Source organism: Rhagoletis zephyria, unplaced genomic scaffold (genome assembly GCF_001687245.7).
Source record: "Rhagoletis zephyria isolate East Lansing unplaced genomic scaffold, Rhagoletis_zephyria_1.1 Rzeph_scaffold_00626, whole genome shotgun sequence".
Classification (NCBI taxonomy): Eukaryota; Metazoa; Arthropoda; class Insecta; order Diptera; family Tephritidae; genus Rhagoletis; species Rhagoletis zephyria.
The window spans coordinates 166,403-193,373 of NW_016157710.1; the positions used below are offsets into that span (position 1 = coordinate 166,403).

The following is a 26,971-nucleotide window of genomic DNA, read 5'->3' on the forward strand; positions in this document are numbered from 1 at the left end:
TGTCTTCTTCACATAAAAAGATAAATAATAAAGGTGAAATTACTTATCAGCTTGTTGCAAATTTACACTGGAAAAGCAAGAGGAAGAACGCGTCAAGGCCACGGTGGGGAAGTGAAAGTTCCCTCGATTCATTAGTTTTTCCATAATCCTGAAAGTTGAATATTTCGATCTACTGAACTTAGTTGGATTGAGTGATCAAATCACAAATCCAAAAATCTATTTTATTTGTAATTAGATTCGCTGATCAATTCAGAAATAATACTTATTTGTTGCTGTTTTAACAGCACACAAATTCCACAAAAAATTTATGTGGAGTTTTGCTGGTGCGGCGGTCCTTGATCAGATATTAATCTGGCTCTTTCGGCTTACGTGATTTTCTGCCCTGAGCTGAAGTGAGTTAAGGCGAGTTGATGCGTATTGAAGTGAGTTTAATTGAGGTGAGGTGAATTTAGTTGAGATAAGGTCAGTTGAGGTGGGTTAAGGTGAATAGGTATGAGATCAGTTGCAGTGAGTTGAGCTAAATTTAGGTGTGGTGAGGAGAATTGAAATGAAGTGCGTCGAGTTGGGTTAAATTTAGTTGTAGTGTGTTGAGTTGAGGTGAGCTACAAGACATAGCAATTCACTTTAATCTTTATCGTTGTATTTGTATCCTTATTTCTTTCCCTCTCTCTATCTCTATCTCTACCTTTGCCTCTATCCTTTTCTTAATCTGTATATTTTTTCTTATTTTTGTCCTCATCTTTGTACCTAGCTTTGTTTTATGGCGTTTCCGTTTCTACCAAAAAATGTTACCTTCTCTTTTCCCTCTACGCACAACCTTTTTTTCCGAGCACCAATGTACAAAAACTCAAATTGCCTTAATATCTGTTGTTTTTTTACACCCGTAAGCAAATTTTATAAAACACAAAAATGAAAATACCTCTAAAGAATCAGAAAATTTAGATATTTGCTAACTTTATTAGCCACAAAAGAAATTCTTTCAGAATCTCGGAAATGAAAGCTCAGCAAATGTTTAAAGTATTTTACATATTTTTCAAATGAAATAGAGGATGTAAAGTGAAAATGTGGTGATTAAATTGAATTGAAATTTGAACTGAATAAACTTTAACTGTTTTCTGCACATGTCATATCGCAAAAAAAGGAATAAGTAAAACAGCNAAATAGAGGATGTAAAGTGAAAATGTGGTGATTAAATTGAATTGAAATTTCAACTGAATACACTTTAACTGTTTTCTGCACATGTCATATCGCAAAAAAAAAAGTAAATCAGTTAATTTGTTAATTCCGGGTTCGAACACTGTGGTTTTTGCTATCCTCACGCTGTGGCACGTTTATACACTATTTTGACAATTGTGAGACAGTAACTTATTTTTACTCCCTAATTACCGAAACAGCCCGGAAAACATGTGGAACAAAGCTAATATTGCGAGTTTGTTCTGGAGATAATAATATATGGACTTTTTGTACCTAATTTTGACAAAAACAAAATTTTTGTTGGTTTTTCATCACTTCTAATTCTCCCCTCCTATTTAAGATAAAAGTCATATGCCTAGTGTTGACAGAACTTCATACGTAAGAGATTACTTAAAGTGTATAAAAATTAAATCGTATTCGTGCCAGCAACCGGCTCATTTTATGAGGCAGAGTAAACACGAAATTTCATTCGCTCTTGTTCTTTAGAATCAGCGAAAAATTCGCCACTTTTAAGTGGCGCCGCACATTGTTTCGACTATGTGAAGGCAGGTGGACAAAAGTCGTGGTGACAGTTGATAAAACAAAAACCGGTTGGGCAAACCGGGAGAGAAAACTAAAATTCATAATACAAAATGTCATATCATTTGTTTAGACCCCCTTTCTAAGAACGTTATATTTCCAAAAAAAAATACATACTAATCAGTTTACTTGCCTTTAGGGCTTTTTAGAAATTTTTGGGTTTAAGAAGGTATGTACAAGTTTTCTGGTATCCTCAGAAAATCTCTTTAAAATGTTTTCTGTAAGCTCGTCTCCTATTTGCTCAACCAGTTGGTGATGAACGCTGATCGTAGCCAAGTTTTGATACGCCGAAGTATGCTGAACGACCTCTCAATGGACGCAGCTGAGTATGGCAAAGCGGAAATAAAACATAACCGACTCCTCGTACAAGTCTTTCAATTCNACCTTTTTTGGTAGAAACGATATCACCATTAATTACATCCAGGTGGGTGTCGTCCAACCGGGTACCTGGGAAACTTAGTATAATACTGTGTATTAAATGTATATTGATTTATTTTTAACGAAGATCTTTTAGTACCAATCCAACGTTGGGAATATATAAAAGGACATATTCTATACAAATTACTGTTTAATCTGTAATCAGCTGGAGCGTAAACTTGTGAATTTTGAGAAGATGTAGTACATTAAAGTGAAAAGGGAAGCAAAGGGAGGGTCTCTATGTTCTTTTGTATCCGAGGAATATACTAGAACAGATTTGAAACTAATACGTATTATATTCAGATACCAGTTTACTTTAGTATCGATCGTTTACTTGGAGCAGCCGGTCGTATTGCCGTGTACCTCAGATAAGTCGCTCGAAGATTTTTGTATGTTTTTCGAATACAATGTACATATTTCCTTTTAACTTGGTGTGCAGTTTAATTGGGTAGATAAAATAACTTCACGAATAAAAATAACAGAGTAAATTTTTATTCGCACGTTTGAAAATGTATAATTTTTCATAATTCATAATTTTTTATTGCCTGAAAGGAAACCAAATATTACTTTTGTTATAATTTACATAAGCTCAATTTTAATAAATGAAAATTTTAAAAACAGTATTATTTGCTACACCTTATTTATTTATACATCTTTCCACATATTTCGTATGGCTGGAATATTCGTGTACGTTTCTTCAAATTCAAAACTTTCTGGGCTGAAAAGAAATATAAAATATTTTAAATGCCTTTCCTCATGTAAAATTAATCAAATCGTGAAGATCCGGGAGGATTTTAAAAACTTGTTCCGAGAAAAAAATTATTTGATACAATATTTGTTGGTGGGGTTAAGGAAAATTTTTCATGACTCAAAAGTTATAATTTTTATGATTTCTCAAGTTTTATGAAAAAGTAGTAGATCCGATTCAGCAGTCCGTTAGAAAACAATTAGCTCAGTTATGGTAAATAATTTTAAATTTTGCACAATTTTGTAATAACATACTTTGTTGTAAAGTAATATCTGAAAAATCAAATGCAAATCGATTATGCGTTGTATGCCTACCAATGTAGCTAAAAATATCTACGTCAAATATAAAGGAAACACATCGATGTATTTTTGCCACTGACACCCTAACCATAAAGCCTATTTTCGCAAGTTTTCTTTATAATTGATTATTATTAAAAAAAAAAAAAAAATAATTAAAAGGAAGCTTCGCGGATCGAATTTTAGTACAGTGGTTACATTTAAAATTACAGGGTGAACTTTGTGAGTAATATGTAGCTTGCGCCGTTCAAATCCAATTGAACGATATACATACGTAGTACCTATTCGTATTTTTGTTAATCAATTCCAACCAATGCCTCTTTCGCTTCTTTCTCTCCTTCATCCATTTGGGATTATCTAGTTGTTTACGATAAGCAACGGAATTGAGTTTTTTAATTATTCAGTCTCTGTAAATACTGATTTTTTTCGATCTATCCTCTGAAACTTAAGTTCATGTTATTTGCTAGCCCCTTTGCGAGTAGTGCGTCGAAGGTTTTTTTTACTTTAATTCCTATTTCGTAGTTATTTCTTCTTTTAAATTAAAGCCATTTTCGCTAACAATTCCACGAAGCTTTATTTACCGCCTTTCAGCTGGTAGCATTGAAATAAATTTCCACGCGCTCTGCCGTATAACAGCGCAACGGTGTCTCTATCAGCATTACATTGTGCTGCTATTGGCATTCGCTCACATCCCAAAAGCCCNGCGCTCTGCCGTATAACAGCGCAACGGTGTCTCTATCAGCATTACATTGTGCTGCTATTGGCATTCGCTCACATCCCAAAAGCCCAAATCGCAAAACTTCGCTGCCAAAAACAAAAAAACAAAAAAAAAAAAAAACAAAAGGATAAAGTTTTTTCGTGTTCTCCACTTCATTTTTCTTTCAACACTTTCATGTATTTTCGGTACTTTTTTTCATTTTGCTCTGTTATTGTTGCATTTTGTCAAACTTGTTGTTTATGCTACTTGCCATAGCGCTCAGTAGTTGCTTACTTTTTTGATAGTTTTCTTTGTGCTGTAGCTTTTTTTTATTGTTACACTTTGCTGCAACAATTTTCATTCTGTATTTCGTTTGCCACTTTCCCCTTTTCGTATTTGGTTTTTTCCTCAGCCATTCTGAGCTCCATTGATGCCCTGAGTTGACATTGTCGAAAAGTCAATTTAAGTTTTGTGCCATTAAGTCGTCGCTAAAGGCAGTCGTAGTGATGCAGGCAGCATTACCAACTTGTGGCAAGTGGCTGAGAATGTGAACTGAATGTTGGTAGCCAATTGAAGCACCCTATGGTAAAATGCAGCCAACAACAATGGGTAAGGCAAGGAATTTGTTGAGTTTGGCAGCAACACCAACAGCCACAACGAAAAAGATTCAGCAACAGCCAACGCGACAGGAACGACGTTGATTGCTGCCGAGTATCTGCATACGTCCAATGCACTGTGTAGCCACCACCTCAGCTTAGCTAACGGATTAGTTCACCACTTGGCAATAGTGTCGTCCTTTCGTCATTTAAGTATCTATCCTTTCAAATAGCCATGGCTTGCAGAATTTGTTTGCTTTGCTACTTTTAAATAATTTGCAAAGGCGAAAAGCGAATAGTTGAAATTATTTTCTTTGCGAATTGCTGCGGGCTTCGATTGCTCAGCGTGTGCTTTATCGTTCGCTTTATCGTCAGCAGATTATCAAAAGCAGATTTATTTATGTATCTTTCCAGCGCTCAGCCGGTTCACTTGTTTATTCTCCAATCATTCAATGGCCAGCATAGCGGCGTGTACACTGCGCCGCATTCGTTATATGTATGCTAACTTTTTATGCACACACATACATACCCGTATATTTACTTTGTATAAATCTTTAACTCTGATCGACTTTGACTCTGCCAAGTAGTGCAGAAATGCAATTAAAATATGCTTAGGTTGGTCGGATTTTCTTCGTTTGCCTTTCATCTCTCATCTAAATAGTTATGTACTAACTAGTTTTGTGTTACTTTTCTTGTTATTAAAAGCAATCATTTACTGAGCTTTTCTGTTTGCTTTTTGTCTATTTTCAGGAAGCGGAAAATGCCATTACAGCCATGAATGGCCAGTGGTTGGGCTCGCGTTCGATACGCACGAATTGGGCAACAAGAAAACCGCCGGCGACAAAATTGGATGGTAAGCTAAGACTCAAGTCTTGTTTGCAAAAAATCAAATCCATTATCGAACTACAAATAATAATTTACTCCTTTCACTTTACCACAAAAACTTAAACACCAACACAATTCTTCCCACACTTTTTCATCACACACTTTTGTGTTTGCCACTTCCTCTTTTTGTTTTCGTTTCGTTTCGTTTTTTCTCTTTTCTTCCGTTTAGTTAATGCCAAACCTTTAACCTTCGATGAAGTGTACAACCAAAGCAGCCCCACTAATTGCACTGTCTACTGTGGTGGCATCAATGGCGCATTGTCCGGCTTTTTAAACGAGGAGATTTTGCAGAAAACTTTCTCTCCCTACGGCACAATTCAGGAGATAAGGGTATTCAAGGACAAAGGATATGCATTTGTGCGGTGAGTTTTAGCAAAACTAAAAACAAAACAAAAAAAATATCTAATAAAGTAAAAGTTGCGCTGCAAAAAGCGCAAATATACGCCATTTTCGTATGCACGCACACACACACAAGCCCTAACACTATATTTATATACTTATATGTACGTACTAGGAATGTTAATCCCGGGATCCCGGACTTTTTAAGGTCTCGAAAATTCCAGGATTCTTGGCAAGCAATCCCGGGATTTTCGGGATTTGTAATTTGCACTGATGGCAATAATAGAAACTTCTTTTCTTGACCAGTATTGTCTATATTTCTTTTTTATTTAATAATTAATATTTTTTTATAAATGTCTAGCTCATTACACATACAACACCGCGTGATAGTTAATTTTAAACACAAATATCAATATATTCGCGAAACCATGGGCCAAATGTAGTAAAATTGCGTTTTTAGTTTTTCACTATGACGTCAGTAATTTAAAAATTATTTAAAAATTAAGAGAAATGAGCTTGGAGAAGACGTATGGGTTAAAATTAATTCGGAAATCCTGTCGAATTTAAACAGATTCGAGTTTCTGATGCAAAAGGCTGGTAAATATTGAAAATGTCATTTTAAAATTTTATCCATGAAATTTCGCAATATTTGCATGGTCAAACAAAACAATTTTTTTCGCAGATTACCGTTAAAAATACTCTCGCATATCATAAGCGAAAATTCTCCATTTCCATCAGTTTTCGGACATTATCCTACGCTCCAAAGTAAGTAGAAACGACAATGTTGAAAAACATTGTAAGTGAAGGAGCTGTGTTAATATCAATTTTGGTTTTTTAATCCAAAAATTTTCAACTGCGCTTGTTCTCTTCGCTGCTCAAACTTCATATTTGAGACTATTCAAAAGCATTTCTCCAATTTTTTTAAAATGACCTATGATGAATAATCAAACAAAACTTATTGTTGTTATTGTTGAAAAAGGTTGTAAGCGCCACCAGCAAATATGATAGGCTTACTGAAAAAATGTGTATCATCCGTTGGGATTTGGATATAAGAAGCATTTTTCCATCGTTAACATTTTGTAAATCTTTTTTTGACTTAAAAGATATATATGGATGTACATTTTAATTCACGGGCAAGTTTCTTTGAGACTGCTGCACCGAAAAATGGAAAACTAAATCAAATGACTTTATGTGCGTCGTCAGAAACGTTTTTTCCATTCCTGAAAACTTATAATTATGGCGCTTAAAACGTTTTTCGCGGCGACCCTTCATTTGATTTTGAAAACATTATATGTTAAGGGCTTATATAAACTAGATAACATTCTCGTGTTTCGTTCTTCTAACTTTGTGAACATAAAAATTACCTATTCGTTCTTGTTAATCCAAAAAAATATTATTTTTTAAATTCTAAAAAAAATTTCCTATTGCATTTGTTACCCATATTTTTATTCTACATTGCATTGAATTTTTTTAACAAGTTTTGGAATGAATCATATCTTTGAAATTACAAATTTATTATTTTGAAAATCCTGCGGACAGAGAGAAAAAATAAAAAACCCCACTTTAAATAAAAAAGTAGGTTTCAACCCATTTATTTATTATTTATTTCACGGTAGGAGAGCTTTTCAAACAATATAGAAGCAATTTTTCGATTCAAGTTGTTGAAAAGTAATGAATATCTAAATCCCACGATCCCCGGATTGGACAACACCATCCCAAAAATCCCGGGATCGGAAAAAGCCGAAAAATTAACATCCCTAGTACGTACCGTGCTGGAAATATATGTAACTATTTATAAGCCAACTTTAAGTTGATTAGGAAGGAGCTAAAATTCACTTTATCTGTATATTTTCTTTGACGAAAGCTAACTATATTTCTATGGCGATGGCCGCAATATGGGTGGTTTACCTCTGAATTAATGTAGTCAAGGGTTGTTACCTCTTCATTTTAAGTAAATAGCTTGTAACTAACAACTTTTTGATAACAGAAAAACAAAATATTAATTTTTTATATTTTTTTTTTTAATCGCTTTATTTATTTTATTACATTACATATTCTGCTGTAGGTGGTCCCATATTCGAACTCCGTCAGACATAACTTCAAAATGATAATATGAAATTTCGATATTCCTTTTATTTGTCCTCAATTCGAAAAAGTATTTGCGAAGTGCAGGATATTTAAATAGCAACGCGTTTTAAAGAAACAATGTCCTGCATTACTCCTGCTTTACTTGTCAACTCGTTTCCAGTTATCTGTTTGTAACTAACTACAAGTTATATATTTTGTAGAAATCCTGCAAAAGATCTAACTAAAAGTGGATATTTTTTATCAATTGATAATTTTTTTCTGCAGGGTATGTGAGCACATACACAAAGTTTTGATGCATTAAATACCTGCGTTTACAAGAAGCAAAGCACAAAACTAGTTGTCGCAACTATGCAAACCTTTTTTTTAAACTTCATTGCTTATGAACTTACCTCAATTTGTACAAATATGTGTGTACTAGATGTATATTTGAATTTGAAAATTGTTGCAAAAACTATGCTACACTTTCCTTTTAGTTTAAGATAAAAATTTCGATATTTAATTTTTACGATGCTACTCTGCTTCCTACACACAGTGGTTTAAAACTGGAAGCGTAGCGATTGCCCTTTTTAACCGATTTGTTTAATTTTACATTAAAGCTAATAAAATTTAGAAGTGATTCGTTAAACCCGATTTTTTAAGTTTTATTTATTTATTGCATATGTATATATATGTACATTCGAGTAGTTCAAAACAAAATTTTCCGAGATAGTGTTTAGGGCATTAGCGCACGCAAGGGGTGGGTTTTGGGGTTCAAACCCCCCCTAAACCTAATAACCTGAAAGACAAACTGTATCCTAAAGCCGGCTCTCAAGCAAAATAACGAGAAATATTTTTTATTTAATAGCACTTTGCTTTTGCTGTAAATTTTCTTGAAGAAATAAATATACGAGCATTTTTTTCTTGGGAGATGCACACTTATTTAAGAAATTTTGATAGAGAAAATTTCTATTCTATTTCTTCTGCATAATTTTATATGAATTTTTCGTTTTTATTGAGAGCTCTTAAAAATTTAACTTCGAATGAAACCATTGTCCTAAAAATATGCAATGCATACTCACTTACTGTTGTTTTTTACAACTTACAGCCTAAAAGAGTTTACCACTGATATGTACTTAACAAGGATTCGAAAATTTAATTTACCAACTTCGAATTCGTTCCACCAAAATTACCTAAATAATAAAAATGAAAGTCCATTTAATTTTTCCCAAAAATCACCACATCAATCGAAACCCAGAAACCAGAAATTGAGGAAAATGAACATTAAAACAATTTTTTAAATTTTTGTATTACTTTTGAAAGTTAAGCGCATCTTGTGTTTATAGAACTTTATATTAAACAAGTAATTTTCAAATTACGGGACGACCCTTGAGGTACCATCTTTCCGATTAAAAAAAAAAAATTGTTGAGATTGGTTCACGTGGTTCAAAGTTATGCGGTAGCATACATAAAAAAGAAAAAAAATATTCCGACGAATTGACAACCTCTCCCTTTTTCGAAGTCGGTTACAAATGTTTGAGTTCTTTGCTAATTTTATGTAAATAAAGTGCAATTTACGAAAAAGCTTGCATAAATATACCTTAAAGAGCATATTTTCTGAAGCGAACTTTCAGAAGTATAAACCCCTCCCAAAATATTTTCCTGGGTGCGCCCCTGGTTTAGTGCACCTTTCAAAATGTTTCCCTTCGCCAAACCCTTCCTTTCTAAGTATAATTTTATATGATGCTCAAGCCACTCATATATTAGTCTAGAAGTATTATGTTCATACATATATTAATCAAACAATTGTTTAAGCAACCTAAGAACATTTCAAATTTAAATGATCTAAAAAAGGTTCAGTCCAGCACCTACGTCTTGACCTGCAGGCTGTGTCGTTACTGAAAATCAAAACATCTTTACCAGGTTTATCGGTTTCGAGTTTATTTAGCACCTCCATTATAGCTGAAGCCTCTGCCTAGAAGATACTATCACTACTACTGCAACTCTTGTCCACCAACCCTCCAATTTAGTTCCGTACTGTTTGTGCAAATTTTTATATTTCAACATGGAGTTAAAATTTTTTTTCCCATCCTACTTCCTGCGTAGGATTTTCGCTTTAACATTTCTATACATAACTACTACAATTTGTGCCGAGCACATTGCTGTGTTCTTCTTTCAGCTTGGCTTATTATACTAAGTAACGCTTAAGGGTAGCAGTCGGCATGGAGAGTCTTTGCCGACTTCCCCTAAAAAAGAGCCAATAACGTACCTTTTTCCAAAGGGACTGCAGATATGAGTTTGCGATGTCGGGTAAAAAACGATTCATCTTGTTTAGGCAACCTTCAAAAAATTCGTATCACAATAACAACAAAACTAACTAATCATCATAAATCCTAAATACAGGGGTAGCAAATACAACAGTCACTATAAGGTTATCCTGACATTGCAGATACTCAAAGCACGCGGAATGCCTAAACTATGCTCCTAACCCACCATTCTACAACAGAATATGTGACGATCGGTCTGACTAAAGTTGCAAACTTGCCTATACTTGTACAAAATAAACTTCAAAGGATATTCAAAGTAGAGCAAGACTAGAGCTCTCGGTACCCGTGAGAATATCTTTCGGGCGGAGGTATATGCCATTAGTCTGTGTGTAGAGATTTACCTGCGTAGGAATTGCCCTAATGGGAAAATTATAATATTGAAAGATAGCCAGGCGGCACTCAAGGCCCTTTCAACAGCCTTGGTCAAGTCCTGCTTGGTTTTTGAGTGCATTGATAGGCTTAAGGTCTTGGCGAAGCACAATATTATTTAACCGGACCACATGAGAGTTGGTGGTAACGAGGAAGCAAACCGGCCGCCTCGTCACCTATAGGGCCTGAGCTTTTCCTTGCGATCGGACTAGAGATGTCGTTTTAAATTCGATTGCTGCATATTTAACTACGGTTTTTCCCCAGATAATCCATAAATATTTAAAGGAATTTGAATGTGAAACATGATAAAGCAAATACCAAATAACTCAGGGAAGCCTCTTGAAAATAACTTTGTATAAAATTATGGCTAATACTGCAACAAAAACTCCAAAAATTTTAATTCAAAACTTTACACAAATTTTTTTAAAAACGTTCACCCTCTAATTACTATTTTAAGATATTTTTAAAAAAGCGTAATTAAGAAGTGAAATTAAGTTACCGCAAACAAAAAAAAAAAATATAAAAACTTTCACATTGCAAAAAAAAAAAAATATGTACGTAAGCTCCATTACACTTCTTAAAATATTGTTTGATTTTAAAGTAAAACGAAAATTTTTTTCTAATTTGTGATTTAAAAAAAAAAAAAATAAAAATCTAAAAAAAAAATTCTTTAATAGGACTAACTAGGCAAAAACCATTTTAACCACTATGTTGGGCATTAAACACTTCCCGTGTCATTGTGTTTGATTCCACATGGCATGTTTAAATTGGCATACATTTTTGCAATTTCGTTGCCTTCGTTGTATATTCGGTTCAAGAATTTATGAAGTTTCTCATGATCCCATGATTGTCTTAGTATAGAAAACCTTATTTTACACTTTATTTCAAGTAATTCTAGTTATTGCAACCGTTATGAACAATGTATATATGTATATTTTAAAAGTTACTTATGTGCAATAAAAGTTTGGTTAAGTAATATACGTTATTTGACAAAATATATGACTCGATCTTGGAGATCGATTTATTTTTTGACGTTTCCTTCCTGCATCGATTATTTTTATTTCGATCCGAATCGATTCAAAAATCGATTTTTTTATATCGAGCTAGCATCTCTAGATCGGACCTAGCACAATCAAGTAGAAGCTCAGCAAGGAGAGAAATGGAGTCAGAGATCAACACTGGCGTAACCCGCAGGTCTACGCCTTGCTAAATGCTTACTGAGGTATTATAAATCTTCTAAAAGAGAGGTTAAGGATAATAACAGGTTTTCTGACAGGTCACTACAGACCAAGAGGTCACTTGTATAAGCTAGGGATCTGGTCGAATGACCTATGCCATTTCTGCGAGTTGTCCATGGGGACTCCTTTACACCTGCTTAAGAGTGCGAGGTGGCTTCGAGAAGCCGAGAGAGATACCTAGGCCAATTCTAGCCAAGTGAAGAAGTTATACAATCGCTAACTTTTGGAGATCTTCTCAAATTTGGNGTCGAATGACCTATGCCATTTCTGCGAGTTGTCCATGGGGACTCCTTTACACCTGCTTAAGAGTGCGAGGTGGCTTCGAGAAGCCGAGAGAGATACCTAGGCCAACTCTAGCCAAGTGAAGAAGTTATACAATCGCTAACTTTTGGAGATCTTCTCAAATTTCTGGGATATCTAGGGTTGGCTGAGATACCCTGAATAGTTTAGGGTACAAAAGATCTCTTGTGCACAGTGCATACCTCTATATCAATCAATCTATTTATCTGTGTTCAAAGGGCTGGCCTTGCACTTCACGTCTTACAAAAGATTCCGCGACAGATTTAAATTTACCTAGAGTGTTTCTTCTTATTTCATGCTGCAACCTCCTGTCTGCTTTGATCGTGCCCAAGCAACTTTTTATCTGCTGTGCGAATATACGCCAGTCGTTTAGCCTAAGAGCAGAAAGGTTCGTCGGCACTTGATCTTTCCTTTGTGCTCGTGGGCGCTCCTTTTTATTGCTAGTTTTACCAATAGATATTTCGACGGAAAGAATAAGAGTCGGAAGACACGCATGACGTACGGCACCAACATTTTCAATATTTGCGCCGAGTCACGAAAATCAGGAGTTTGTTAAGCTACAGAACTAAATTCATCAGCTGATTTTACGTCTTCATGTTAATAATTTATTTATTGAGAGAGGAGAGTATCGCTTTCTGATATATCAAAGGTGCTGGAATGAGAGCTAAAATCCTAGCATAAGTAACGGAGTGGGTCGCGCAACTCAAAATTAGTTTTACAAGCTTTCAGAAATCTGGGACAAAAGTTTTGCCTTCCAATTTGACAAATCGTAAATAAAAATTAAAATGCTACTAATCTCCCAAATACAATTTATTACATTTTTAATTTAACTGCCAGCTCTTTCTAATTTGACCTTGCTAACATTTTCCTATTAGTTTTCTACTTATGGGGTTATATGTAATTAATAGGCTAGTTTTGCGAACAGATCCCCACATTATTCACACCAATGCGCCCAACATTGCATGTCAGTAACTTGACGCTGATTTGCTCGTGTGTGTGGACTGCTTACATACATATTTACATATGTATGTATGTGTGTATGTAGGTACATTTCATTTTCCCCCCCAGCCATTGTTCGCTGCCTTCGTGCACTTTGCTGTAGCCAATTTATTGTTAAGTTGGTTGTGTTAGTAGCTAGCTGGCAGCATTGTTTTTATTTTAGTTAAGCTTTGCTTTTGTTTTTTTGTTGTTGTTTTCTTTTCTAGTATTGCGTTGCATTGTTTTGCAATGTTTGCCAACATAATGAGCTTGGAGACTTCAAATACCGAGGGCGATTGCAAGCTGCCTGCTGCTGCTTTTGTTGCCATCAATGCCGTTCAGTTTACTGCTACAATGCTCTCAAGTTTTGTTTTTCAACAGCAGCTGAAAAATTTTCCCTGCAGTTAATTCAATAGTCTCCATACTATACATATTAGAACCAATCCACCTTAAAACCGAAAAGAATTGAAGTTTACGGTCAAAGGTCAGGTTAATATGCTGGCTGTGGCCAGTTTCAAACATTTTTGTCGGGTCTCCAAAAATATGTATGGTCTCAGGTTCTCATGATGTAACACCATCCCTTTATGATTAGCATACGACTCGATATTCCAAATATCGATACCAAAATCCAAAAACTTCATCCGAGTATAGGTCTCGTGTATAAGCCGCTGTAGTGTAACGGTTAGAAGTGCGCAAAGCTTGAAAATGAAAAACAGCTTTCCATTAGAACAAAATCGCTGCTCAAAGTCGACAAAAAGCTGTAGGGACCCCTTTTGGGCCACAACATTAAGTCGCACGCGACAAATCGGAGGAGAATCTCAGTCAAACACTAACATATTGTGTAACAACACGTAGAGATTGAGGTGTTGACTTAAAACACCGAGGTCGCGGGTTCAAATTCCACCACACATTATAAATTTCTGCTCTTTAAAGCCCAATTTATATCGGCAAGATTTGTTAATAACATTATCCGTGTAATGTGAGTTTATAACATTCGATACGATACTAGGGTTCTGGTACTCGATTACAAAAAAATATCATTTCAAAACTATCGAGTAGAAAATATCGGTATCGAATGCCAAATGTATCGTATCGTCAATTTTTAACTGCAGGGTACGATTTTTTTTACTTACATACACACGTACATAGATATGTACATATTAGGGATGTTAATTTTTCGGCTTTTTCCGATCCCGGGTTTTCCAGGATGGCGTTGTCACAATCCCGGAATCCCGGGATTAGTCCCGGGATTTAGATATTCATTACTTTTCAACAAATTGAATAGAAAAAATTCTTCTGTATTGTTTGAGAAGCACTCCTACCATGAAATAAATAATAAATAAATGGGTTTGAAACCTACTTTTTTATTTAAAGTGGCGTTTTTATTTTTTTTTCTCTTACCGCACGATTTATTTTGAAGGAATTTGTAATTTCAGAGACATGATTAATTCAAAAAATTGCTAACAAAAAATATCAATGCAATGTAGAATCAAAATATGGGATAGGAAATAGGAAATATGCAATAGGAAATTTCTTTAGAATTTAAAAAATTTTAAATTTTTGGATTCACAAGGACGAATCCCTGGATTTTCGAGACCTTAAGTCCCGGGATCCCGGGCCTAACATTCCTAGTACATATGTCTGCATGTATCTTTGTATGTATGAATGTGTGCGACACTCCATGCCATGTTGACTAAAAAATCTGCAGTGCGCTGATGCGCCAAGATTGATTCCCTTGGCCGACTGCACAACTTACGCGCTTTGTTCGCGCTACTAACTACAAGTAGTAGGTACTTAAATTTTATTGTTATTTTTGCTTTTCTGTTTTTATTATTATTTAACAGAGAAGGCACATACATATCGAGCCCTAACCGCCAAAATAACTTAAGCGACATTATTTTCAAATTTTTTTTCTTGATGCAGAAATATTCCCAGAGCACCTAGATGCATTTCTGCATCAAAAATAAAACTTTGAAAAAATAAATGTTGCTTACGTTATTTTGGTGTTTAGCGCTCGATATTATGAAACAAGAAGTAATGTCCCTTACGCATTTATGTATGGTATAAACATACTGTAAATAACAGCGGAAGTTAATTATAAATTTTAAAATTCTTACAGATTTCTCAGAGTTTCACTGAAGATTATATATCCCTATGAAAATACACCGCTACAAATATATGTGCATACATATGTAAATATCCATTCGTATAAGTAAATATACATAAAATATATATGTAAATATAGATTCATCGGATTTGAAATAAAGCGACCACTCTCATTATTGACTTTTTTCTTGATTTATGTCCATAGGGTTTACATATGAAAACCCTACATCTACTCCTTCTAATTTTCCCCAAAAAATGTATGGAACTGAACCACTGTGCGCCGTAATAAGGGAGGTGGGCGTGAATAGCTTCCGATTTGGTTCTTTTTCCGGACCAACCTACCTTGTATAAAGAGCAATCAGTTTCATTGGGATATGGACAATTCTAAATTAGTTCGAAATTTCGCGTGACACGACAGTTTTTATATGGATACAAAACTTTCGTTGGATTATTAACAAACATCAGGTTACATATCGAGCCCTAACCGGCAAAATAACGTAAGCGACATTTTTTTTTCAAAATTTTCTTTTTGATGCAGAAATGCATCTAGAATATTTCTATCTTATCTTATCTAGGAATATTTCTGCATCAAAAAGAAAATTTCGAAAAAAATGTCGCTTACGTTATGTTGGCGGTTAGGGTTCGAGGGGTCAAATGAATGAGTTTGGGGTATGTATGCTAGCACTTACCCTTGATTTTTGGCAATTTATGTTCGAAAATTTTGNGCATCTAGAATATTTCTATCTTATCTTATCTAGGAATATTTCTGCATCAAGAAGAAAATTTCGAAAAAAATGTCGCTTACGTTATTTTGGCGGTTAGGGTTCGAGAGGTCAAATGAAAGAGTTTGGGGTATGTATGCTAGCACTTACCCTTGATTTTTGGCAATTTATGTTCGAAAATTTTTTATATGAGAAAAAATGCGGAGCACCCCTAAAATTGCCAAAAATCAGAGGTAAGTCCAAGATACCTAAAATTTGCACTTTACTTTACTAAAATTTGATGGGCTACAAACATTTAATGCCAAAATTTTTTCTAAAGACGCTGATCAAGAAGTTAGAAGTTTTGGTCAAAATTTGCAGAATTGACATAATTTTTTCACAAAGTCTGAAATATGAATTTATATCGTCTGTGTTACGGAATCAGCTATACTTTCATAAACAAATAACAAACGTTTAACAAACTAAAGAAAAATTGCCAAAACTTACTAAAATATCGTNAATTTGCAGAATTGACATAATTTTTTCACAAAGTCTGAAATATGAATTTATATCGTCTGTGTTAAGGAATCAGCTATACTTTCATAAAAAAATAACAAACGTTTAACAAACTAAAGAAAAATTGCCAAAACTTACTAAAATATCGTGTCCCAGTTTTTATTTGGTTCACTGTATGTGTATCTTGGTAACCGATTTATCAATTTGTACCAAACCCTGTGCNAAAGAAAAATTGCCAAAACTTACTAAAATATCGTGTCCCAGTTTTTATTTGGTTCACTGTATGTGTATCTCGGTAACCGATTTATCAATTTGTACCAAACCCTGTGCAATTACTGACCTTGGTATNAATTTGCAGAATTGACATAATTTTTTCACAAAGTCTGAAATATGAATTTATATCGTCTGTGTTACGGAATCAGCTATACTTTCATAAACAAATAACAAACGTTTAACAAACTAAAGAAAAATTGCCAAAACTTACTAAAATATCGTGTCCCAGTTTTTATTTGGTTCACTGTATGTGTATCTTGGTAACCGATTTATCAATTTGTACCAAACCCTGTGCAAAAAGCTGTGTTGAAAAATCGGACTAAAATTACGCCCACTTTCCACTTCAAAAAAAGCATAATAAACGTTAAAAACGTATAGTGCGTTGCTTTAAAACTTTGCACCATGTTGGGCTTTGTATTCTAGCAGCGGAAGAACGGACGTATAGATAGGCATGGCCTAATTGGCTTGTGCGTTTTAGTGGTNACCATGTTGGGCTTTGTATTCTAGCAGCGGAAGAACGGACGTATAGATAGACATGGCCTAATCGGCTTGTGCGTTTTAGTGGTATATATATGTAATTCGTTTGGGCGGAATAGTTATCTTAAGATTTATCAATTGAACAATTATTTTTTTTTTTGGAAAGCATTTTTTTTTAAGATTAATAATTAGATAATAACTCAAAATGAAAAGGAACAGTCCAGCGCCTTCGTCTTCGTCTGCAGGCTGTATCGAAGACACAGCCGCTAAATTCAAACATAGCATACGTGGTATGGTTAAGAGCACATCCAAGTAAAAAACGAAGGCACACACTAAGAAAAAAATATTGACAACAAAAGCGATAATAATATCGATAGCAAAATCGATAAAAAATCGATGAATATATCGAAATCAAAATCGATAACAAAATCGATAATAATATCGATAGCAACATCGATAAAAATATCGACAACTAAATCGCTAAAAGTATCGATAACAATATTGATAAAAACATCGATAACAAAATCGATTAAAATATTGATGACAAACCCGGTAAAAAATATAGTTTGTTATATCAATAAGTTCCGAAAATGTCGATACCAAAATCAATAACAATATCGATAACAAAACCTATAAAAATATCGATAACAAACTCGATTAAAATATCGATCATTATATCGATAAATTCCGAAAATATCGATAGCAAAATCAATAACAATATCGATGAAACTTTGGATAACAACATCGATAAAAATATCGGTTATTATATCGATAAGTCCCGAGAATTCCGAAAATCTCAAAAATCACGAAATAGTCCCCAGATTCAATCTCTGTCTATATCATTTTCACTATGTATAACTACCATTATTTTCATTTTTCTCCATCTATTTTAATCTTTAATTTTATCGGTATACTCATCCTCATATTTTTCTTTAGATTTATCTTTGTTTTTACTCTTAGGTTTATCATATTCTTCATCTACATATTCCTCTTCACCTTCGTCTTTTATAAATATTCAAATGCACACATACTTTTTGTCTCCTTCTCTCACTTACAGCGCATGCACGTGTTTGCGAAATGATTTTGTATGAAAAATTATTTATGTCCATATATTTGAATGAAATAAGCATACTTAGAAGATATCAATCAACACTTCTTATATACCAAATGGAAGGAAATTCTTGAATTTTTGATTAAATAAAACAAAAACAAAATCATTCGAGCGGTTTTCGAGAATTTCGGAAATAAAAAAATTGTTAATTTTTTGCCTTAGAGTGCTCAATGTTTGGTAAATTTATATAAAATCTGTACATGGTAATATTTCGACTACTCCAAAGAATCTGTATCCCGAAAATGAAAGTTATATCTGCAAATCATAAATTGCTAGAGCACTTTAAAGCTCAAAATTGACCCCAAAAAAATCCGATATTTACCGTTGTTTCTACGACAGACACCGAACTGGTTACTTACAGAAATCTATCTGGCGATAGGCTTGGAATTTTGTCTTTAAAACGCCATACTTCCCTTTGAAATCGCTTCACTAGTTCTCGTGCAATAAGCATTTTCGTGAAGCTCTAAAAATTACAACTACAACATTTGTGCATAGCCTCCGTATCGAAACGCAAGACGTATTCTAGGTCAAAATGAAAAATAAAATCAACCGTTTTTTTTTGAAAATCGTACCGTGAAGTCGAACCGAAATATCAAAGCTAACCACAATCGCACGCGTCGATACAACCTCTGACCACGAACGCTTACGAGCGACTGCCCGAGGGGTAGAGAGAAGCACGGGGGGATACGTCTTCGCTAACACACTTTGGAACTCTCAAAATGTCTGTCAGATCACACGTCGGTAGGGTTTGTCGCTGGTTCAGATTTTTGATATTATTATGTATATAAGTAGTGGTAGACAACGCTTTTTCTTCAGCAAAGACTCTAAGTACTTAGGATGGCACTATGGCCTAATTGTTTTTTTTTTATCGCAACTGTTTAAAACGCACTTGAAGTTGGTTATGTTGGTTACATTAGAGCGATACGATATGCGATACGATACGCGATGCGATATAAAATGCGCGAAGTGCACCGCTCTAATGTGCACCGTGTTTAGTGTATCCAATTCATTGTGCACGCTGTCGCGTTGCCATCATTACGCTCTTGCTTGTATACGTACACGCGATGTTAACGCTCTTTTAGCACCTGCTAAGTCTCTGCACATGCCTGGTCATGGCTAATTAAAAGTGAGTCCGAATAAACAAGATTTTTCAAACTATCTTGTCTAGGGTCTTTTAATTGTCTTACAAAATACTCTCAACTATCTAATTCACAATTTCCCCTGTAAGTCACTAATTTATGACTGAGTGGTAAAGCTCTTAGTACATACTACATACATATCAACCGTACCTTGGCAAAACCTCGTATCTCAAAACACAAAAAAAAAAGGGACGAGAAGACGGAAGTATTTTAAAGAAGCAAAAATTTATATATTTATACTTGAACTGTCCATTACTCCATTACTATTGTAGCAATAAATACACAAGTGATTTTGGAAGTATTAGTTTTCCTGTTGTTTTGTAAAAACCAAGAACAAATTTTAAAAATCTACGAATTATTAATTACACATACACAGCCTAAAGACGCACACCACAAACGAGATATATAGTTATAACTTTAAGATAAATGTTAAGTCTTAAATATAATCAGCTGAAATATATTTCACGTAAGCCATGCCAAATAACTCTTTTCAGCTTTTCTACTAAAGAGGCCGCCACCCACGCCATTGTTGGCGTACACAATACGGAAATCAATCAACAGCCTGTGAAGTGCGCGTGGGGCAAAGAGAGTGGCGACCCCAATCACATGTCAGCCATCGCCGGGCAAGCACTAAGCCCTGGCTTCCCATTTGGCACAGCAGCAGCGGCGGCTGCAGCAGCAGCATATGGGCAACAAGTGGCCGGCTATTGGTATCCACCGGCACCCACATATCCCACAGCAGCGCCCACACCCGCCAACGCACTGCAACCGGGACAATTTTTGCAAGGCATGCAAGGATTTACGACATACGGGCAATTTGCTGGCTACCAGCAAGGATATATGGGGTAATGGAAGAAAATGGAGAAAATATTTTATGAAATGGAGAAAAGCATTGCAAGTGATAGGATAGTTGGCTATAGCAATTTAAAAATAGAATTATGGTGCATGACATAAAATAAAATATAACTGCATTTAAAAAATATAACGATACATATGAACATACATACATGTGTGTATATTTAAAAGTAGATCTTTTGAAAGATCAAAAACGATTGAGCTATTAGGAATTTAATTAACAAAAAATGTTCATAAAAAAATGTTGAATAAAGATTGGTTACCCATGCTGCTAGTATAATTTATTAGCTTCATAATATGTATGTATGTATCATTAAATTTAGCCACTAAAAAAAAAAAAACAATTCTAAATATTTATGTGTAAATTCTAGATTAATAAATAAATAAAATCCATATTTAACTCTAATTTGATAATTCTCTCTCCTCACTTTCACCTCGCATAGCATGGGCGTCCAAATTCCCGGTACTTGGCAGAGTGTGCCACCTCAAGCGCCGTTGGCTGGCGCCACCGCTCCACAAATTGCACAGAGCGTCAGCAGTGGTTTGCCACAGGCTGCCGGCGTTGTTGCCTATCCCATGCAACAATTTCAGGTTAGTCCACAGGTGAGTGTATCCGCAGATAAGTAAACAGTTGTAGAAAAAGCTTTGAACATGAATAAAACTAGTGGTGAAAATGGGAAACGTAAGAGCATAGGCACAGAGATTAGGGATGGGTTAGTTCGATCAAAACTTTAACTCCAAAACAGCGGATATTTGAAATCGAATTCGGAAAAAATCGATTTTCGTCTTTATTTGCAAAAGATACTTTAGTTTTGCAAATACTTTAGTTTTTGATTAATAGAAATCTCGAACTCGAACTTTTGAGTACTCATAGTTTTTAATTAATCGAATAATTAAGTCACTTACTTTATGAATATTTTTAAATAATCAATTAAACGGACAGCCCTTGAATACATGTAACATGAAATATGTACAAATTTCTTTTGTTTTTGCAAAGCAAGAAATATAGATAAAAGCACATTATACTTCTAATTTTGTTAATTTTTTTAAAATTGATACTTTGGTACTTAAAAAATACACAAATTTTACTGATATTTTTTTACGTCAAGGCAACTTTTATTTAATTTGAACCGACTTCACAAAAAGGAGAAAGTTATCAATTCGTTGGAATATTTTTTGTTTTATGTACATATGTTACCGTATAACTTTGGACCACGTTAACCGATTTCTATAATATTTTTTTTTTAGGGAAAAGTGTTCCTCACAGGTGGTCCCGTACTAATTTGGCTCATTCGAGCATGAACAAATTAACGATAGTCTTAAATTTTTATATGAGAATTGAAGTCGGCTTTCTTTTTTGCTTAAAAATTTCTTTTTGAAACTTTAATTTCGTTTCTTGTTTTTTTTTTTTAATTGAGAAAAAAAAATACTTTTTATTCGAATTTATTTTTGGTTTTGAAGCTAAAAAGAGCAAAATAATTAAACACATTAATTTAAGTTCAATTCAATCCCTTTTTCAATTTGAGTTATCATTCTACAAAAAAAAACTTTTAAATTTTCCACAAGACAAAACTGTTGAAAATTCGAATAAGTCGATTTTATACCTCCGAATTACGAATCGAATAATCGAATGGTTGGGAAGTATTCGAAATTCTGAACAAATGGAATTTCTACTCGGTTTTAAATCTATTAAATCGAAGATTGATTAACCGATTCCTTCCAATTTAATTTTTGTCGATTTTTACTCCCGATTCGAATCGTGAATCGATAAAAAGAAATCTAGAATCGACATTCGGCTTTACTTTACTCAATGCATATTAATCTACGGATTAATTGTTCTACTATCAAATTTTGAAGGGAAGCCTCTTGAAAATAACTCTGTATAAATTTATGGGTAATGCTACATTCGAATTTTAGCATAACAGAGTTGAAAGATGTTGGGATTTCCCATTGATTTTTGGCAATTCCATTCTTGCCGCTCATGCACATTTTCTTTCCCATAAAAAAACAATTTCGATCAAAATGGCCAAATGCCAAAAATCAACGGTAAGATCCAGCATCTTTAAACTTTGCTATATTAAAATCCAATGCCCTTCGTTCATATTACGCAAGCCTTATTGGGCGCCATTAAAAAATAGCTGTTAATTTTTAAGCAACACACATAATTTTTTCTATTTTCTGAAAAAAAATTAGAAAGTTATATAACTTTACTACAAGCTTTTATTCAACTCCATTTTTATGTACTTATGTATGTAAGTATGTAGTTCCTAGAATTTCGCGATCAATATTTCACCAACTTCCCCATGAGCTAGTGACTTGAGCCTTCAAACTTAGCACACAACCCGATGACAATGCAATATGAAAGATGAAATAGTCCGCTAGGTGGCACAGTAGTCGAGATATTTGGGTAACCCATATTTATGATCCGACTTCGTCCAGCTTAGAAAGCTTGTTTTAAAAATAGATTAACTTATTCCTAAGTAGGGCTAAGAATTTATGAAGTCCCTGTTGAATACTCATATCGTTGTCTAGACATAGACAAACCTTATCTCACTTTTTGCTTTTCCAAAAGTATGTTGAATTTTAAGCTAGCTGATAGTTTTAGGATAAATCTTGATTTTGCGTTATGAACAATATAAGTGTTAAAAATTATTTTAAAATAGATTTTTATAATTTCGGTGTTAGTCAGATCGCAGTGTTTTTTTTTTTTTGTTACTTTATAAAAATTAAATTAATGGCGTTATTTGACAAAATTTATTTTTAGACGATTTCTGCCAAAATCGATTATTTTTCTTTCGATTCAAATCGATTTAAAAATTTTTTATTTTTTTTTTTTTTTATATAACGGTACGGCATCTGAATTATGCATACAATAGCACTGATCCAGATTAACTTTTTCATTCCGATTTATCTAGGAAATTAACTGCAGTTGATCCGGATTAAGTCCTGCAGTTAATTCTAAAAATTAATACGGATCAGAAGCATTTTCGACGGTAGGGCCCAGAATAGCTCCCCGCAAAATAGGTAATTTTCAATAAATAAAATTTTGTGGTTTTTATTTTATATTTTTCATTTTATTTTTTTTAAACTAAAGTACATAAAAAAATTAAAAAAAATTGCTTGTCGTGGGTTCGTGTCCCACGCTCCGTTAATCTGAATTGAAGTTTCTGTCTGTCTATGCTATAAGCAAATTTCCATTTTAACGTTGGAAGTGAAGACTTTAAAAGAACTTTTATGCGGCAAGTTCCTGCGATGGGCAATTGGCACAACTAGTAGTCATAGCTGAAAGTGAAATATTAACAACTAAACTCTTTAGCTCACTCGGTGCTGCTAAACTCCTTTAATCTCTCTGCCAATGCAAAACTGTTAGCCCACTCACCTTTGAACGTCTAGTTAACTGAATGCACACAAAAATGTTAAGTGGCAGCATGCTTTCACTCTCAATTCGATTTGAATGCGTTCTTTGTGCGAATGATGTTACCGCAAAACAAAGTGCATTAACAATAGATTAGCCATATATATACATATGTACATATGTTCGTGTGACATGCGATTCGTATTCAGTACCAAATACACGAGGATGAAGATTGACTTCAATGAAGCCTTTTGCTAGCCCGTTGACATTGTTGGGCTCAAAGGCTGTAAACATGTATCTAGAAGAGGTGCCAACTGATAGCCGACAAGAATCACAAATGATTTATCAAAAGTATCTAGTAAGAAGTTATGGAATACTATTTCGCATATCTACTTTATTTGGAAACTGTCAATTCAGCCGAAAAAGTGTTTGTGAAGATAAAGTTGCTTGAACAGAGCATTTTTTCGAGATTTCAGATTTCCTCTTCACTTCGGCATGTATTTTCATGAGGCAGTGGTCAGTGATAACTCCAGAAATTATTCTAAGTTGAGAGCGTTCGAAGAGAATGAGGGAGCTGGATCCATTGTTGTCGAGTTTTTGCTAGATTTGACGTTACACACCATTCACAAGTTTTCTGTTCCATCTTCCAATTGTCAGTTCAACAAAGTGAATTTTAAGCCACAGATTTCAGATTGTCAGTCCAAAGTAGCATTCGTTGGAGAGATATTTCCAGCCCTAAGCACCAAAATAACGTAGGCGACACCATTTGCCAAATTTAGTCTTTGGCGAAGCATTATTTATAATTATATTTTATGCAATTTTTTTTTTTTTGAATAAAGATATGTAAATAGATTTGTGAAATGTAAACGATCCCCCGGTATGTTATATTTTTTTATGAAATTTGAGAAAAACTAAATTTTATTTATTTTTAAGTTTCTTCCTATAAATCTCAATAACCTAATATTTTAATTTCGCATTCCGAGAATTCGGGATTGAATGCCATAGAATGTATAAATGTATGAATACTCACATTCACCACTGCGTATGAGTAATAGTTTATTTAATCCTAGTGAAACCGACCAAATTAATTAGCGTTTTAGGCCAACCGGGGCACCTGCGTGTCCACTTACGGATTTATATCTAAAAGTCGGCTGTAACTAGTATAATCCTGGGTATTAGCTATATAGATCCTTCGACTCCGCACCCATGAGTGGACAAAGAAACCAAGGGCTTCCACTAACACAATGGAAGGACCAAGTGCAGAAGAACCTGTCTGCACTTAGGATGAATAGGTGGCGCAAATCTGCAAAGGAGAGAGGCAACTGGCGAAGTTTTTTGTTCTCGGCCCGAACCGGCAAATGGTTGCAGTTCCAAATAAGAAGAAGATGATTAGATGTATACTGATCTATTTGTTGTTACCGAAGATATTTTTATACAAATCCAACGATAGTATTATATACAAGGATCTTTGTAATATAATGTCCGGTATAATCTTTAATGAGCCAGATCATATATTTGTGAATTCCGAGATGGTCTGGTACATTAATCTGAAAAGAGAAGCAATAAGAGGGTCTCTATGTTCTTTATATCCGAGGAATATACCAAAACACCTTTGAAAAAAATATATATTATATTTAGATAACAGTTTACTTTCTATCAATAGTTTACTTGGCGCAGCCAAACGTATTGTCATGCACCTCAGCGCGGTTGTTTTAAGAGAGCTGCTCGGCACACTTATTGCCAGAAAAGTAGAAAAATATTTGTTATTTTTGTAGACTACATTTTATTTTTATTATTATTTATATTAGCTCAATTTAACAAATGAATAATTGAAAAACAATATTATTAGTTATACTTTATTTAATTAAACATTTTTCCGCCTATTTTTATTTGGGTACCTGCGTACCCCGGTTGAACTATTCGTGTACAATTTTTTCAAATTCAAAATTTTCTGAGCTGAAATGAAATATAAAATATTTTAAGAGCATTTATTTATGTAAGGTCAGTCAAATCGTGGACTTCCGTGAGGATTTAGAAAATTGTTCCAAGAAAAAAAAAGTTATTTGATATAATATGTGTCAATGGGTACCCGAGTAAACGATTGGGCCCACAAGGGTTAACAATCTTTCAAATCTCTTATTATTACCACGTTGTATAGTCTCGCTTTCTTCTTTATTTAGATTTTTTCTCTCTTCTCTCCACCACCCTAGCTGGCTGAAGATGAATGGCTTGCACCGAGCCTGCTTGTGTAGCTGCCATGATGGCCGGCATTTACAACAACTAATGGTGCACCAACAGCCGCCGCAGCTGCAGCAACAACATTATGTGCCTGCACAAAAGTCACTGTAGCACCGCCAATACAAGCACCTATGCCTGCAGCTATAGCTCCAACAGCAGCAGCGGCAACAACAACTACCACAGCTGCGGCGGCAACTATTTTGGCTGTACAGCCGTACAATGCAATGCATCAGCATCAACAACAGCAACAACAACATCAGCAGCAGCAGCAGCAGCAGCATCATACGCACTATCAGCAATGCGGTTTGCAGCAGCAGTCGCAGCAACAACACTACCTAATACAACAACAACAAACAACGGCGTCACTGCAACAGCAGCAGCACCACCAGCATAATCATAGTCAGTTGCCGCAGCAGCAGCAACAACAACAACAATATTGGACTTTTCAGCAGGTAACAAACAACGATTACTCTCCACAGCATCAACAACAGCAACAACAACAAACTCACTTAGTTGACTTGTAAAAGGAATGAAATGTCGGCATTAAAAAGAAAATTTTAGTAAAAGTGTACACAAAGGAAATGATCAGTCGAGCGAGCCACTATTTATACCAGAAATATGAAATTCCAGTCATGATGCAAGTTACTACATAGTTACTTAGTAAACTAACAACAATACATATGTACTTTTTATATTTACCCTGCAAAAAATTGTGCGACTAATCTCTAAAGAGAGTATTCCGAGATTACTCTCAATCGGGTACAATAGGGCATTAATTAGTCGCAACTAGTCTCATACGGGTACTAATGGAGATCAATTAGTCTCGACTCTTATGGGTATACTTTGAGATCAATTAGTCCCCAAATCAACTCTAACGGGTACTATTAACGATTTAATGATATGTACACACTTAGTCAATGCAATTTCATGTGCGGCGTTGGCACGCAGAGAGAGTATTCGCCTAACAAAACTGAGCACCCCGGTTCGAATCTCAGCTGGCGCAAATTTTTATTTTTATTTTTTAAAAGTGACTAGTCGCTTTTTATACCCGTTCGGGTATAAAGGTGAACAATTAGTCTCTTCATAGGACATGCTCGAACAAAAGCGAACAGTTCACTCCATATAAAGAGATCAAAAGTGGTATTAGTCGAATGCTCCTTTGCGATTGCTCCC

General features: G+C 34.6%; 1 protein-coding gene across 1 annotated transcript in view; it reads left to right on the top strand.

Moving 5' to 3' along the window:
* Positions 1–25,851, top strand: part of LOC108360776 (nucleolysin TIA-1) — a 184,592-nt gene extending 158,741 nt beyond the window's left edge. The window contains exons 4-8 of the mRNA XM_017613204.1: positions 5,278–5,380; positions 5,582–5,774; positions 19,845–20,195; positions 20,649–20,808; positions 25,771–25,851. Of these exons, the coding sequence (XP_017468693.1) occupies positions 5,278–5,380; positions 5,582–5,774; positions 19,845–20,195; positions 20,649–20,808; positions 25,771–25,812 (849 nt within the window). The 3' untranslated portion in view covers positions 25,813–25,851. The remainder of the gene's footprint in view (positions 1–5,277; positions 5,381–5,581; positions 5,775–19,844; positions 20,196–20,648; positions 20,809–25,770) is intronic.
* The last annotated feature ends 1,120 nt before the right edge of the window (positions 25,852–26,971 follow it).